General features: G+C 44.1%; 1 protein-coding gene across 1 annotated transcript in view; it reads right to left on the reverse strand.

The window, feature by feature from the left end:
* Positions 1 to 5,343: 5,343 nt before the first annotated feature.
* ACE2 (angiotensin converting enzyme 2) overlaps positions 5,344 to 17,930 on the reverse strand; it is a 164,483-nt gene continuing 151,896 nt past the window's right edge. Inside the window, exons 10-11 of the mRNA XM_063953199.1 lie at positions 17,290 to 17,484; positions 5,344 to 7,093 (exon numbers count right to left, since the gene is read on the reverse strand). Of these exons, the coding sequence (XP_063809269.1) occupies positions 6,946 to 7,093; positions 17,290 to 17,484 (343 nt within the window). The 3' untranslated portion in view covers positions 5,344 to 6,945. The remainder of the gene's footprint in view (positions 7,094 to 17,289; positions 17,485 to 17,930) is intronic.

Here is a 17,930-nt window from a genome sequence, read left to right on the forward strand (position 1 = left end):
TATATATATATACCCCACGGGAGATTTATACATTTTAATTATATGTTATACATCTACACTCACTGTTGTCATATGTATTATTAAGCGCTACCTGGCTATTATATACTCTGTTAGTTTTAGATTGATATAGTTTCACCAAACCTATATGGGTCCATTTATTGTTCCAGATGAAATTCCGAAACAGACGAGCAATAGAGATAGAATCGCTATGTGACAAAAGGATAGGTAACACCTGAAGGGCATGCAACAGCTACGGAAGTAGACCATTCTCAAAGGTTTGCCCATCCCAATAAGACAACTGAAAATGGCTCCACTCCCCCCAAGTCAGTGCCAAGTTTAGATAGAATTCTCCAAATATTACAGTACATCTGTAAAGGTCATGAATTTTTTGGGAAGAATAATTTGACTATTCGCTCATTTAATTGTAAAATGAGCTGGCCAAGAGAGATTAGTAATACCACGCTTTAACTATAGGTCCACTGATTTATCAAAATTGATTAAAAAAATCCTGAAACAGGACCAAAGTTTTCCAAGTTATCCAGAAGTTGTCCCAGTGATAACCGAGGATTAGAAATATGTATAAGCACATCCTCAGCGAATGCTGTAAGTTTTACCTGCATGTCACCAACACCAATGCCCTCCAATTTAATGTAGGACTGAATTACCTGGAGCAAAGGATCTAAAGAAATGTTGAACAACAAAGAATAAAGGGGACACCTGCCATGAGGAGGTAAGGAGGGGCAGTATACAAGCATTTTCTACCAAATGAATGAAGTCAGAGCCAAAAGACAGAGGTGTCAAAGTCTCAAAAGAAACTGCCAAGAAAAGCCTTATGAGTGTCTAGTCTCAAACGCACATGGGATGCAGAAGGTTTAAAGTTCTACGCCACAACATATTATATTGTTGTGCGGATCCCCCTAACCGAATACATTTAGCTAATAAAACCTAACTGGTGAGGGGACAAAATAGAGGAAAATAACGATTGCAATCTGGTGACCATCATTTAGAGAGTAGCTTAAAATCAACATGTAAAAGCGTGATAGGCCTATCGGAATCCATAGAAGCAGGTCCCCATCCAGGTTTTGGGATCAAAGTAGGATGGGTCTATTTTTATGTAGAGTCATGAAGTTGTAGTTCTAACTGCCCCATTATTAATCTGGCCATAGGCTTACATGATGTGATGTAGAGACAAACAGTGGCAGTTGCTGAATCATTCCTGGAGATAATTATATATCAGGCTCTAGAAAGGGGGCGTGGTCACAGACAAACATCAGATAGAGAGGGGGTGCTCCCCCCCTGGTATCGCCCCTGGTAAAATAGCAGTGCTATTATGTAGTGTTAGGACTGCTGATATCAGAGAAGCCGTGAAGTGGCTCAGCAGCTAAACATGTTTTTGCAAACAGGTAATATTTTAGTGTGCTGGGGGGATACCAGGGGGGAAAGCACCCGCCCCCTCTCTGTCTGCTGTTTGTCTGTGACCCCTCCCCCTTTCTAGCACTTGATATATAATTATCTCCAGGAATGATTAAGCAACTGCCACTGTTTGTCTGCATGTGTGAGAAAGGCATTGAATGGGAGCAGTATTTGGAAGACATGCTGTTCCTTGTAGTGCTAATGGGAGATCCTGGGGGTGGCGCCTGGATAAGTAAGCTCTCTGTCTGGATGTGTTTTAGTAATAGCCTTTATCATGAGGCCTTACTGTAGACAAATCACATGGCCCTATTGGGCACTGCTATTATGTAGTGTTAGTACTGCTGATATCAGAGAAGCCATGAAGTGGCTCAGCAGCTAAACATGTCTTTGCAAACATGTGTGTCCAATTCTCTGAATTTCTATTACCAGATAGGTTCAGGTATCGTTACAGGTAATTTTTTTGTGTGCTGGGGGGATACCAGCGCCGTACAGTAACAGGACAATGGTGCAACTCACAGTGGAAGCTAAGTAAATTAGGTAGAAAAAATGTAGAGACTTGCCAGGTGTAGGCCGTGAGCTCTGGCTCTGTGATCCCTGTGTAGTGGGTCAAGAGCACAGCCACCCAGTGGGCTTGAGAGAGTTTCCTGACTGTGTGTAAGAATAACAGCATGATTCATAACTTTAGCTGATATTAGATGTAGAAAACCTGTCAAGCTGAGGAGATCAGTAATCAATGTTTGCATATAAGGCACCACAGATTTTACAGAGACAATAGGTATAGAGAGCCCTGCCCACGGGAACTTTCAATCTAGAAGGGATAGCCATGTGAGAGATTAGGAACTGTTAGCTGGGGCAGTTTTAAGTGAGGTGGAAAAGTTTATGGTAAGAATTTGGCATTTGACAAAAAGTTGAGAATTTACATGGTTACATGCCATTAGAGAAACCATTCTCAGCCCCTTATCAGTCCTCAATCGGGTCCATAACTGGAGGATGTGTGGTACACAGTGGAAAGAGAGTGGGTGGTGTGATGTATGTGAGCAGGGTGTGGGGTCCTGTTTAGACAACTGAGGATGTAAAAGACATTGGGACCTATACAGAGTCCTGGGATAGGGAAGATGTGAAAGGCAGTAAGGAAGACAAATAGAGAGGACAACAAGGGTCAGTGGGTACAAATTACACAGGGATGTGCAGTGGCGAGGGCAGTAGGACCAGATCATAGTAGTGTAGGGATTGTTAGGTAGGAAAGAAAAAGGAAGTGAAGCCATGGATTGCTAGGATAGGGTAAGAGGCAGAAAAAAAGTCACTTCATATTAAATTAGCAGGTGATGCAAGCATATCCAACACAAGGAAGTGGATTGCAATGGTCTCCATGACAGAGATCTGTTAATGGGAACACAGTGACCGATCAACTATGGTTTTGAGAGGGAGATGGAGAGGTTCCGTGTGGCTGTTGTTAAAGAGCTTAACAGATGGAGTTAAGTGGTTGCACTTACATCAATCAATGGGACAGTGCAGGGTCAGCTGTGGCTGCATAGCCTTTATGAGATAGAAGGGTCCAGGGGAGGACTTGAACTACTGAATGGTGACCTGAAACCTTCTGACTGCAGCACAGATTTCCATCTGGGTGCAACAGGAAAGCTCTGTTGCAATGCCCTCCTCCCTTTCTGTCTAATTCGTCACTGCAGTGCCGTAACCTTGCATTATAGGTCAGGGTGGTCCCGAATGATTTCAGACACCCTTGCACTGCACCCTCCACAGTGGACACTACGGCGGGATGTAATGCCGCCTGAGTACAGCGGCCATACGGGATGGTGGCCGAACTCTGACTTTTTTTTTTAAAGGGGCAATCGCTTACAAGGCAAAACCATGCCGCGTAAGTGATTGTCCCTTTAAAAAAAAGTCAGAGTTTGGCCGGCATCCCGCACGGCCTCCAGACTCGGGATGCCACCGTGTGGGCTATTTCACACACTGCGCGTGTGGCCGGACGGGAAACATATGGTATTCTAATGAATAATATAAGGTGTGGGGTCCTTTCACACAGCATGGCCCTGGCCCGGCTGCCGGTTTGAAGCTGGAAATATCCACTGAAAATTCCAGCTGCCAGGGACGTGCCATCCTTGTAAGCAGTAAACTGATTGTGTGAATGGGCACTTTCAATCACAACGGGGTTTCTTGCAGCCGCTGCTGCGCATGTGCACGCGCAGAGCATTAAACTCGGCTCAAAGCCGTTGTGTGTAAAAGGCACTGCCAGATGGCAAAAAGCCGGATAAAATTTGTCCGGCTCTTTGCCATCCAGTGAAAACCGGAGTGTGTGAACCAGGCCTATGTCCACTCAACATGATCACAATTCTCAGTACCATTTCTTGTGGCGGGCGAGCCGTGCAACCGCACGGGGCACTCTCCGCGGCACTTCTGTAGATCCTTGCTTCCCCCTCTTCCCGAGTACTCCTCTCGGGGGGCGGAGTTTCGTGGAATGACGCAATTGCATCGTGATGTCATGACGCAATCGCGTCATTCCGCAAAACTCTGCCCCTCCGAGCGGAGTACTGATGACAAGAGGAGGGGGAGCCAAGCTACTAGAAGGACGAGGCGGACGGCGTAAGGAAGGAGAGGCAGGCCGAAGAGCAGGAAAAATCTCTGCAAATGTGAATAAGTCTTTCTCTCACCCCCTCCCTCTCCCTTCCTTCCCCCCCACTTGACACTTGCCTGCCTAATGTGTACAATGGGGACACTTGACTGCCTAATGTGTAAAACGGGGACTCTTGCCTGCCATAATATGTAAAATGGGTACACTTGACTGCCGTGATGTGTAAAATGGGGACTCCTGCCTGCCGTGATGTGTAAAATGGGGACTCTTTCCTGCCTTTGTGTGTAAAATGTGGACTCTTGCCTGCGTAATGTGTAAAATGAGGACACTTGCCTGCGTAATGTGTAAAATGGAGACACTTGCCTGCGTAATGTATAAAGTGGTGACCCTTGCCTGCCTAATGTGTAAAATGGGGACTCTTGCCTGTTGTAATGTGTAAAATGGGGACTCTTGCCTGCCGTAATATGTAAAATGGGGACACTTGCCTGCCATAATGTGTAAAATGGGGACTCTTGCCTGCCGTAATATGTAAAATGGGGACACTTTCCTGCCGTGATGTGTAAAATGGGGACTCTTGCCTGCCGTAATATGTAAAATGGGCACACTTGCCTGCCGTGATGTGTAAAATGGGGACTCTGCCCTGCCGTGATGTGTAAAATGGGGACTCTTGCCTGCCGTGATGTGTAAAATGGGGACACTTGCCTGCCGTGATGTGTAAAATGGGGACACTTGCTTGCCGTGATGTGTAAAATGTGGACACTTGCCTGCGTAATGTGTAAAATGGGGATTTAATGTATCAAGGGCATTGCAGTGTATGGCATAATATATATATATATATATATATTTTCCTGTGGTGGCCGTGATCTGTTGGTGCAAAGTCAAAATCTCGGGTGTAAGGTAGTCTTTTTAGATGAGGCCACGCCCATTTTAAGTAGACCACACCCATTTTAATTAGGCCACACACCCTTGCCGGAGGCGCACGCATACTTTTTCTTTTTATACCTATGGGGGGGGGGGGGGGGGGGCGCATTTTCTTTTTATGTTAATGGGGGGGGGGGCGCATTTTTAAATCTCGCACTGGGAGCCAAATTGGCTAGAAACAGCCCTGTCAATTCTATTACCCTTTGTACATACACAGTGCGCCATACCTATCTGGCATGACACAATCAGTAACACTCTTTTTTTTTTTTTTTTTTTTATGCTAGTACTGTATCATCTTAACAGTTCTAAGCAATTTTGTTGTCATTAAAACATCTTTGTTTTCATGCAGCATACAGTAGTACTGATCTTAGCACTTATTAAACAATACCCACTGGAAGAGCTGTTACTGTGCAAATGAGCAGTTGCAAAACAAGGTAGAGGCATCAATTACTGCATTTATTGTAATCCATAAATGTAAACAAATGTGTTATATTTTATACCTTAATAACTTGTTCAAATTCAAATAAAATTTAATCCATCTATATACAGTATAAATCATACACATGTATGGACACCCATAGTGGAGGGACACAGAGCTTGGGGATGGTGTGGTATGGAAGGTAGATAGTAACTAGGTCGACCACTATTGGTCATAAGTAACTAGGTCGACAGGGTTTCTAGGTCAACAGGTTCTCTAGGTCGACATGTTCTTGGTCGACAGGTCAAAAGGTAGACATTAGTTTTTTGGGTGTCGTTTTCTTCGTAGAGTGACCGGGAACCCCAATTAGTGCACAGTGTCCCCTCGCATGGCTCGCTTCGCTCGCCATGCATCGGGCAAGGTTTCTCACTTCGCTTACCACAGATTACCGTTCCAATCGTAGTCCACGTGGATCGTTAAGTATGAAAAGGTTCAAAAAATTTGAAAAACTCATGTCGACCTAGAGACCCTGTCGACCTAGAGACCCTGTCGACCTAGAGACCCTGTTGACCTAGTTACTGTCGACCAATAGTGGTCGACCTAGACATTGTCGACCTTGTTACTGTCGACTTAGAGACCGGATCCCGGTTGGGGAGTCTGAGGCAGGGCCAGCTATTACTGTATCTGTAATCTTTAGGGAACCAGAAAAATTCAAATACGTTGATGAATTCAAGCATGGCTGTTACTGAGGACCTGAGGCCACAACCTCATTGTCATGTCACATGCAATCCCTGCATCATTGTCATTTCTCAAGTGAGCAGAATCGGCAGATCACTTTATCACTCCTCTACTGATATACAGTTCTACTACTTAATATAGATCATCTACATTTCTTTTTTGCTTTTACAGTGCAATAAAACTTAGAGTACAGCCCACAGATGATCTCCTGAAGTGCAGTAATTGGGGATACTCAGGTGAAAGATAAACAACCCACCTGTTGGGAACTTTCAGTGTAAAATGTTATGGGTTTTGTTGCATTTGCTTGTTTAATAATCCACCCCAAAACAAAATCAAATTATTGTTACAATAATTAGTCACTGAGATATAACATGATTTTAATCTTCTCTTTTAAGGAAATGGACCCAGGGTCAAAATGTGTTAGGTGGCCCAAACCTGTTATCGTCAGCCCTGTGTGCAAGTATGTGTATGTAAGTAAACTCTTGCATTGTGTGTACAGTATGTTTGGAAAGGGTTATTATAAAATCACGCCAGGTTTTAGGAACACAGCAGCTACACAAGGCCCACCATGGGGCGTCACCAGAGAGTATCATTAAGAACCGTTGGTTTGAGAACAGAAGGCACGTTGACATGTTGCAATTTGCTGATATTAATTGTTACCTTGAAACAGATTCAAGTCCTTGACAAAAGAACAAATGAAGCAGTATTATTAGTCACTGCACGGAGCCCTGGCAAAACCCATACACCTGCAGATGGATCCTTGGGAACTATAGATGTCTTTAGAGAATGTTAACACGATAAGGATTTGTATGGAAAGCCAGGTGTCCTTAAAAGATATAATGGCAATGACTGCACAACAGTGCATAGGTTAAAATGCTTCTTCATAAGCTTTATTCTCTTCTCCTTCACTTTCATATGTGCAAACTGCATCTTTCTCTTCCGTAGTTGCAATCAAAACTTCTTCATATCTCTCATTAAGTAATTGGGCTTCCTTCTCTCTGTCAGCTTTTCTTTTCCTTCAACCAGACAAGAGAAATGCATGCATTAGTTGGTTTTTATGTGCTTCACAATACTATATGAGAGGATACACCCTCTATTAAACATTTAGGCCTAATTCAGACCTGATCGTAGCAGCAACTTTGTTAGCAGATGGGTAAAACCATGGGGGTAATTCCAAGTTGATCGCAGTAGGATTTTTGTTAGCAATTGGGCAAAACCATGGGGGTAATTCCAAGTTGATCGCAGCAGGAATTTTTTTAGCAGTTGGGCAAAACCATGTGCACTGCAGGGAGGGGGGGGGGGGGCAGATATAACATGTGCAGAGAGAGTTAGATTTGGGTGGGTTATTTTATTTCTGTGCAGGATAAATACTGGCTGCTTTATTTTTACACTGCAAATTAGATTGCAGATTGAACACACCCCACCCAAATCTAACTCTCTCTGCACATGTTATATCTGCCTCCCCTGCAGTGCACATGGGCCCTCATTCCGAGTTGTTCGCTCGTTATTTTTCTTCGCATCGGTGCGATTTTCCGCTAACTGCGCATGCGCAATGTTCGCACTGCGGCTGCGTCAAGTAAATTTGCTAAGAAGTTTGGTATTTTACTCACGGCATTACGAGGTTTTTTCTTCGTTCTGGTGATCAGAGTGTGATTGACAGGAAGTGGGTGTTTCTGGGCGGAAACTGACCGTTTTATGGGTGTGTGTGAAAAAACGCTGCCGTTTCTGGGAAAAACGCGGGAGTGGCTGGAGAAACGGGGAAGTGTCTGGGCGAACGCTGGGTGTGTTTGTGACGTCAAACCAGGAACGATACTGACTGAACTGATCGCAGTGGCAGAGTAAGTCTTGAGCTACTCAGAATCTGCTAAGAAATTTCTATTCGCAATTTTGAGAATCTTTCGTTCGCAATTCTGCTAAGCTAAGATTCACTCCCAGTAGGCGTCGGCTTAGCGTGTGCAATGCTGCTAAAAGCAGCTTGCGAGCGAACAACTCGGAATGAGGGCCATGGTTTTGCCCAATTGCTAACAAAAATCCTGCTGCGATCAACTTGGAATTACCCCCCATGTGCAGGGCAGGAAGGGGCAGATACACCATGTGCAGAGAGAGTTAGATTTAGGTGGGTTATACTGTTTCTGTGCAGGGTAAATACTGTCTGCTTTATTTTTACACTGCAATTTAGATTTCAGTTTATACACACCGCACCCAAATCTAACTCTCTCTGTACATGTTATATCTGCCACCCCCGTGCAGTGCACACGGTTTTGCCCATCTGCTAACAAAGTTGCTGCTTGATACGGATCGCGCGACTCTCTCCTGGCCAGTAAAGCTATGAAACCAGTCAGGAAACGTTTACCTTGGGTAAATCATTTTAATACGAATAGCACTGAGATTTCCAGGACTGCCAAGGCCCTGTGGCCCACTGTACAAACAGATAGTGATTTAAATTTAGGGGACACCATGATTATGCCTACATATACTAGAGGCAAAAACTTACGTGATTGGGTTGTTAAAATGGACATCACAGGCTTACATACAATGCAGAGTGAACAGAGCCCGTTTTTATCCTTGCGCAAAGGGTGTTTTAGATGCTTGAACTACACTACGTGCAGATTGCTCTTGAAAGGCAGCACATTTAGCCATCCATTTAGTGGTAAGAAATATACCATTAATCATAGGGTAACATGTACCACGAAATGTATCATCTATTTGATTTGTTGTCCATGTGGATTACATTATGTCGGCAAAACCGACCGCACATTAAGGGAACGGATGGCTAACCATAAGCTGGCCATCAGAAATGCCATTCAGGTAGGGACCAGTGACCAGCCAGTAGCGCGGCACTTTGCGCAAGCTAAGCACAGTGTGGCATGTTTAAAATACATCATTATTGACCATGAACCTGGCAGACTACGGGGTGGTGATAGGTCCTTACGACTATTACAGAAAGAATCCAAATGGATTCATGAGCTACAAACACTTGCGCCCAAAGGCCTCAATGAATCTCTGGGATTACACTGTTTCTTATAAGTAATCGATCTCTTCTTATACAATGTTGTGGATATGTCTCACTTTACCTCTGCTGTTACTATCTTCAAATGTATCCATTTTTGTCCGTGTCCATGCAGAATTGTTTGTATGTTTTGTATAAATATGTCAGATTTGGATAATGTTGTGTTTTTAATGTTTGGTTTCATTTGCACTTTATTTATTTGTTTAGTGTGATGCTCTCGATATACGGGATGACTTGATGACGTCATCTGTGGGCGTCTGCATGCCGGACCCACGCCGGAGCTCACTGCACATGTGGGGGAACATAAGGTATGTTGGTTGTTCATGCTGTTTTGTAACCTGAGGACGAAGTACCAAAACTTCGAAACGTTGTTGCTTCAACCTGCTGTTGTCCACATTATTTTCCGGAGTGCCGCCTGCATTGGCGTGTGTGTGTGTGTGTGTGTGTGTGTGTGTGTGTGTGTGTGTGTGTGTGTGTATATATATATATATATATATATATATATATACATACATTTATATATAATTTTTTTACATTATCAAACGTGATGGGTGCTTATGAAATATTTAAGGGGTGAGGGAATCATTAAATATTTATAAGGTGGGGCAACATTAAATAAGGGGTAAGCGGGGATCATTATTTTATAAGAATAAAATATGTGTATACACACACACACATATTCTATTATTCTTATATAATAACGACCCTCGCTCACCCCTTATTTAATGTTGCCCCACCTCATAAATATTTCATGAGTCCCCCACCCCTTAAATATTTAATGAGCCCCCATCACGTTTGACAATGTAGATTTTTTTTTCCTTCTTAATAAGGTGTTAAATAAATATTTTTTGTAAAAGTGTGTGTGTGGGGGGAACTGCCTATTTTGTCAGTCCCGGGCCCCACAATTTCTGGTGGCAGCCCTGGCAGTGAGCATGGGTCCTGCGTTCTTACAACTCGCACAAAGTGTGTTTCTTCATACATTCTGGCAAATTAAATTAATTAATTTCTTGTTTGTGTGAATAGTGGCCATAAGAAATTATAATTATCAGGTCTAGAACCCGATGATGAATAAATACTGTATGCTCCTATATGTGACTTCTTCTAAAAGGGGAAGGGACTACAGTACAGTTCCAATGGTCCGAATTTGCATGTCCTTCCGAGGTCATGCCATTCTCAGTTATTATATATTATTGTATTGTGTATGCTACAGCATAGCCAGATTTCGGGGGGATGCAGGGCTTACTGTACCCTGGGCCCCCCTTTGTCGGGAGCCCCCCCCCCCCCCCCCGGCCAGAGCACACTGACATCACTAGCTTTCCCTCTTAAGCAGCAGCAGAAGAAGCAGCCAGAATGTGAGCAGGAGAGTATGCAGTAAAGGCACGGGAGTATCATGTTTCATGAGCTACCAATAGAGCAGTCTGACCAGAGGAGAGACAGGAGGGTGGCGAGAGCTGTAAGTGACACAGGGATCCCAGCTTCTCCTCTTCCCTGCTTGGGTGTCTGAGTCCTGTGTAAACTGTTATGCAACTAAACCATTTGGGTCTAGAGATAGAGACACACACACAGAGTCTTCCTGAGTTCTGTCCCAGTGTGTAAGTAGTACAGAGGCTGCTGCTATTCTTGCATGTGACAAGATAAATAATTTTATTTTTCTATGTGTATTTTAAGGTTAAGTTGTCTTTATTACACTACAAGAATATTTTATATAATAGGTGTCTTTCAATTAGGTGGAGCTATAAAGAGTACCCAGGCATTATTAAACTATTAGTTTAAAACTAATATACACCATTGGTTTACATGTAATATACACAATGTATACCTCCCACCATGACCCATTCCAGGAGGGACAACATGCTCTCTACCTGGACTTCCTTCTTAATTTATGATTGCAATCACCTGTGTTGAAACACCTTTCTTTTCCAATTAAATAGTTCAACACAAGTGATGCAAATCATATATTAAGTGGGAAGTCCAGGTAGAGAGCATTTTGTCCCTTCTGGAATGGGTCATGTTGGTGGGTATGCACAATCTAATATACACCTTCCACCGGGGGCCCCCCTGTCTTAAGTGCCCCGGGCACCCCGAAGGCTTAATCCGGCCTTGTGTTGGAGGCATGAGCAAATAAGAAGAGAAGCTCTAAGTGTTGTGAAATATATAAATATATCTTTGTCACTTTGCAGTGGATAAAAGTCATCCTACTTATTACATTACCATAAGAATAGTGTTTTTATTATCTCCAAACCAAAGATGATTTTTCATTTTTTCTTTCTCATCTCTGAAGCAGTGCTTTGTTTCAGATGGTACTCAGTATGCTTAACAGCACCATGTGACTAGTTAAGCTACAGAAGGTATACATGGTCAGATGAAATGTCTGTCGGATGAAATTTTATCCTCACATCCCTCAGATGTCATGGGCATACTGTGTGACATCTTTCACAGTGTATTGCTGCAGGATACAATAAGTGGGATCCTCACCTGAGAAGGAGACATTTCCCCATTCCTTACCATGTGAAGGAACACGGGAATTGTCCATTGGTTGGTCATGGTAGGGTATACACTGCCTGATGCAGCCGACTTGACACTTCAAAATATCACATCGGACGGACATGCTAGACAATCCAGCATATCTGACCAATCAATATTTTCAGATCATTCGCACAAATACACTATACCATTATCTGGACGAATTCAGGCCAAATACTATATATTTAGGAGCACCAAGATTCAAGTCTACTTATGTTGAAAAGTTAATTCTAAAGTTAGACTGTCCAAACTTACACATTTATTATACTATTTGCTGCCTTTCATTAGGCATATCTTTTGTGGGTGCTGGAGGACTCGTACAGTAATACACTATAATGAATATTATTATCTAGCTGATTTTGATTGGCTAAATGCATACTGATCCTGATTCTGAGCCACATGCAGAAGTGGCTGGTGTACCAAATTTGCGCCTGTGGCTTTCTGTTATTGCTGCCACAAAGCCCTTCCCTGGTGTACGAGACTGCATATGAATATGTGGCGTCATTACTGTTTAGTCCATAAATATACAAATGCTGCTCACACCATCAAAACTTGCACCAGCCTTATGGTACTATATATTAGATACAGTTTCTCCATCTGAGCATGGCCTCCTATATGTCTCTGTATGCAGCCACTTTCAGTCACACTTCCATTATAAGTGTGCACTTTTCTTTCCACCCAGTAACTAACACCCCACACATTGCCTTTACAGCTCCTGCTGTGTGGTCCTCAATCACTAATGCAAATTTGTAGGCATACGATCAGGATGCATGCACCCTATGAGGTTTTGGGGATTCTTTTGCGCAGTAGTAAAAAATGATAGAACTCTGTGAACATCAGTATTGTGTGCAACTCGGAATCATGGCAATCATGGCCATGGCCCCCCCCCCCCCCCCCCCCCCCCCCACTTCCCAATCTGATAGTACTTACAGTTTCTGAGCAGCATTGAGGCTATATTATATTAGTACATTATTCAATTGTCCCTGAAAGCTGGCACTATCAGGGATTTTTATTTCACCTTCCCGGAGGCAGGCAAAACAAAATTCCTGATAAGTGCTGTGTTTTTAATGCCCGGAATCGCGAAAATCACATGGATTCAGGAACTTATCCCAGATCCTGCATGTTTTCACCTGAAAATTGGATTTTTTTCAGGTGGAAAAAACAGGCTGCAATTGTATTGCCCAATAAAACCATGAGGCAAAAAAAAAATTGCAGTAAAGCCAGTTTATTTCACCCCAAAATTTATTGGGCACAATTGTATTCCACCGTTGGTAGAACCTGGTGTAAATTCTACTTTTTTTTTTAGCTGGTCACACTTGACCACTAAAGCGTTTAATTTATATATTTTTCAGCATGCATTGTGAGCGCAAATGTGCCCGCCTCTGATTGAGCACCAATAACTTCAGGATGCCATGATTTTCTATTTATACCTACTGTATAATACAGTATGTCTACTATAGTATGGTACAGACGGCCCCAATGAACTCTTAGGGCAGTTCAATCAGCACCAGAGCCTCAGATGACACAATGTAAGACACTCCTGAGCATTTCATTTAACCGAAGTGCAAAAAACTATGGAGGTCATTAAGAATTACATTGAGCACACCCCAGAATGTCTCGGTTTTACACTGGTGCGGCGAGATGATCCACTTAGTGAATCACACATGAAGGTGCGCATATACACTTAACTCTTATTGAGGGCCGGTCCTGTAATTATGCATGGTACGCAGCCGGGTAGGGCGCCACACATAGAGGTTGCACTACTCGGCTGTGACAAGACAGCAGGCAGCCACTGTCACTAATACAGCAGCGCCAGCCTGTTCAGTGCTGGTGCTGCTGTTCCTCAGTTTGAAGGACGCTGCTCCTTTGTATGTATTGTGCCGCACATTACAAGAATTGCAAACTGTGCTGGTGCTGGAAGTCGCAGCGGAGGGACTTAGTGGGACATTTACTAAGCAGTGATAAGAGTGGAGAAGTGAGCCAATGGAGAAGTGCCCATGGCAACCAACCAGCACTGAAGTAACATCTATAATTTGCATACTATAAAATTATACAGAGCTGCTGGTTGGTTGATGGGGCAACTTCTCCACTGGCTCACTTCTCCGCTCTTATCACTGCTTAGTAAATGTCCCCCTTAGAGGCATATTTGAAAATGTGTGGGCCGCCCGCTCCCCCTTATCCGCCTGCTCGTTTGCCTCCACCCACCCGGTCGCCTCCCGAAATCTATTGGGGCAGTGTTGCTAATTAATAGGTTGGTTAAAGTTTATTTCCTCCATAGATGGCAGCTACTGTGAGGAAGAGCATGTGGTGTACTAACAACATTTATCACCATCGCTTTGTTATAGATGTGGCCATTATAATGTCCGGAATAGTCAGGCTGCAGATAGGTGTAAAGCTGGGTACACACGTGCGATTTTCCTTGCAATATGGACTATATAGTCCATATCGCAGGAAAATATAGTGCATATCACACCATGTGTATACAGCTTGCGATGTTGATGCGCGGTCCCGCGGCATCAGCATCACACAAAAATAGACTGTGCAGGCAGCCCAGCATTGACTATATCGGGGTGCCAGGCTCTGGCCACATCGCATAAGGTGCATACACACAGTGAGATCCTTGCTATGCCTGATTTTGACTATGCAATTTCCCTTGAACTCCCCCAGAGCCCAGAAGCACCGACTATTTGACTATCTGTACTTTGACTATACTTTGTACTAGATAGTACACTAGATAGTCAGGATTGACTTGCCTGCACAGTCTATCTAGGCTTGCGATACCGACCCTCTGGGACCGAACATCGGGATCGAATCGGTATCGCAAGTGGCATAACACCTTCCGATTTGTACTATATAGCCATAATCGAAAGGAATTATCTCACCGTGTGTACACACCATTAGTTAATGCTGGGTGCTATGCACATCGCACTGTGTGTGCGCACCTTAACAGTTTTGCTGGGTTCTGTGCTTGATATCATGCATAGCTACATTCAGGGCAGGATTAAGCTCTGTGGGGCAACAAACGTGTGTGTGTGTGTGTGTGTGTGTGTGTGTGTGTGTGTGTGTGTGTGTGTGTGTGTGTGGGTGTGTGTATAAACACAGGTCTGGCGACATGCTGCACGACATTTCTGCTGTAAACCTCTGCAGCGGCTGCTGCAAACAGTACAGCTGAGCCGCCGCCGACTACGACACTGGCGGTACTCCAGTAAGTTCAGGTCATTACGTAGACTGTGGGGGCCCTCTATGTGTGGTGGCCCTGGGATAGCCGCCTCTGTGGTGGTATGTGATGGTAACGTGTAGCAAACACAGGTCTCTAATAGTACAGGGCTCCTGAAGTATGTGATGGTAAAGTGTAGCATGCAAAGGTCTCTGACAGTACAGGGCACTGGTGGTATGTGAAGGTAACGTGTAGCACACAGGTCTCTAACAGTACAGGGCATCGGCAGTATGTGATGTAACGTGTAGCACACAGGTCTTTGATAGTGCACCCATGATTTATACGTACCCACCCATTTATATGTATTCAATGGTATGTGTATGTATTAATTTAGTTTTATTTACAGATGAAGCCACGCTAGTTGCTGCTCCGTCTGTGCCTGGGCGCGCCCGCCTGGGTGCGCCTATCACCGAGAGCGCCTCTGGCTGGCCAGGCGCGTGCCAGACGGAGACGTGCCCCATTCACTAGAACGGGAGAGCATCTCCGTTGCGCACCTGGGCAGAGACGCTCTGAATGGGAGCGACTCTGTGCACTCCCGGCGTGACTAGGCGGATGGATCACCTAGTCACGCCGGGAGTGCACGCCTGTGATGGAGCCGCCTCAGATGAGCACGGCTCCATCTGTATATCTCAGTTGTGCGTTTGAAGCTTTTCTTTCTGTATAATATAATGTATTCCACCATCCATGGGGCGCCAAAATCTATATTTGCTTACTAAAAAACTTAGGTTAGGGCCAGCCCTGCTCATATTCAAACACTTAAGTACAGTATAAGGATCAATATTGGGACAGATTTTTTAAGCCTGGAGAAGTGATAAGTGGAAGGTGATAACGCACCAGCCAATCAGCTCCTAACTGTCATTTTTCAAACCCGTAATGATTGGCTGATGCATTATCACCTTCCACTTATCTCTGCTTTATCACTTCTCCAGGCTTAATACATCTGCCCCAATGATCCTTATGCATGTAGCCAGGGCCGGTTCGAGCCCTTTTTGCGCCCCGGGCGGGAAATAGGGGCGTGGCTTCATACAGAGGGCGTGGTCAGTTACGCCCCCTGTACAGTAGCGCCGCTGAAATGCTGAGCGGTGCGTGATGACGTCATTGCGCATCGCACAGCAAAGGTCCTCTCCACGAAGGGAAGCTAGACGCATAGCGTCTAGTTCCCTTCACAGGGGGACACAGCCGGGGGACACAGCGGGCAGCGGAGGGCACAGCACTAGCGGATCTTGCCATGGTGCGGTGCCCTCCGGACGGCGACCTCCGGAAGGCGGCGCCCCGGGCAAAAGTCCTGCTTGCCCGTGGCAAGATCCGCTACTGCATGTAGCAAAACCTTCTGTTTGGTTCCATGTAGTACTGTAGCTGCACACAGGCATACAATGTTGTGAATGAGTCGTAAAAGAACATGGCCCTCATTCCGAGTTGTTCGCTCGCAAGGCGAATGTAGCAGAGTTACACACGCTAAGCCGCCGCCTACTGGGAGTGAATCTAAACATCTTAAATGTGCGACCGATGTATTCGCAATATTGCGATCAAAACCGAGTTAGCAGTTTCTGAGTAACTCCAGACTTACTCTGCCTGTGCGATCAATTCAGTGCTTTTCGGTCCCGGCTGACGTCATAAACACACCCAGCGTTCGCCCAAGCACTCCCACCGTTTCTCCAGACACGCCTGCGTTTTTTCCGGAAACGGTAGCGTTTCCTGCCACACGCCCCTAAAACGCCGTACATCCGCCCAGTAACACCCATTTCCTGTCAATCACAATGCGTTCTCCGGAGCGACGAAAAAGCCGTGAGTAAAATTACTTTCTTCTTAGTAAAGTTACTTGACGCATGCGCAGTGCGAACATTACGCATGCGCACTAAGAGAATTCTCACTGCGATGCGATGAAAAATACCGAGCGAACAACTCGGAATGAGGGCCCATGTTTTAAGCAAGAGCATTTCAATTACAGGTTGAGTATCCCTTATCCAAAATGCTTGGGACCAGAAGAATTTTGGATATCGGATTTTTCCGTATTTTGGAATAATTGCATACCATACTGAGATATCATGGTGATGGGACCCAAGTCTAAGCACAGAATGCATTTGTGTTCAATATACACCTTATACACACAGCCTGAAGGTCATTTTAATCAATATTTTTAATAATTTTGTGCATTGAACAAAGTGTGTGTACATTCACACAAATCATTTATGTTTCATATACACCTAATACACACAGCCTGAAGGTCATTTAATACAATATTTTGAATAACTTTGTGTATTAAACAAAGTTTGTGTACATTGAGCCATCAAAAACAAAAGTTGCACTATCTCACTCTCACTCAAAAAATTCCGTATTTCGGAATATTCCGTATTTCGGAATATTTGGATATGGGATACTCAACCTGTAATTAAATAATGATATGCTAAGCATTAATTAAATGGCTTTTTGCTTAATCACATCTTTGTTTATTTAGAACTTACTTTTTCTTGTCCATGTGACCAAGAACTAGTAGAACAACCATAGCGACGAGTAGCAGTCCAGCCACTATGCCAAACACCACTAGCCACACTGTGACAGACTCTTCTCCAGGGGGCGCGAGTGTGGGGGGAATACCCAAAAATTCCAAGGAGTAGTCATCCAGATAGAAGGCACTGTTGATTCGACCTTTTGACATCCTGTTTGTAATGCAAAATGAGATATTGATACAGCATGGATAATTTTAAATATAAACTTATACAACGGGTGTTCAAGATGAGCATAAAAGGAAAAAAGAAGAAAAACAAGTTTTTTTTTTTCTTTTAGTCATTTTGTTGTTCATATATCATGTTAGTTATACACTAAGGGCCAAGAGTTGGGAGTTCATCCGTTTTTGTGACATAAATATATATATTTCCATACTGCACATGCATACCACAGTGGGTCAGTTCCAGATTTGAGCCTATCTTAGCTGAATTCTCCTTAGTCCTTGAGTGGCCTTACAAAGTTGGGCATAGGCTCAGTAAATGAATTATGTAGATGGAGGAGAGGGGCTGTTAGAGGGGCTAAGTGCATATTTATAATGGGTGCACAGGGGCCTGAGGTCTAGAGGGTCCACACCGCAACCCCTGCACCCATTATTTTT

The sequence above is a fragment of the Pseudophryne corroboree genome, chromosome 2 (assembly GCF_028390025.1).
Source record: "Pseudophryne corroboree isolate aPseCor3 chromosome 2, aPseCor3.hap2, whole genome shotgun sequence".
NCBI classification, from domain to species: domain Eukaryota; kingdom Metazoa; phylum Chordata; class Amphibia; order Anura; family Myobatrachidae; genus Pseudophryne; species Pseudophryne corroboree.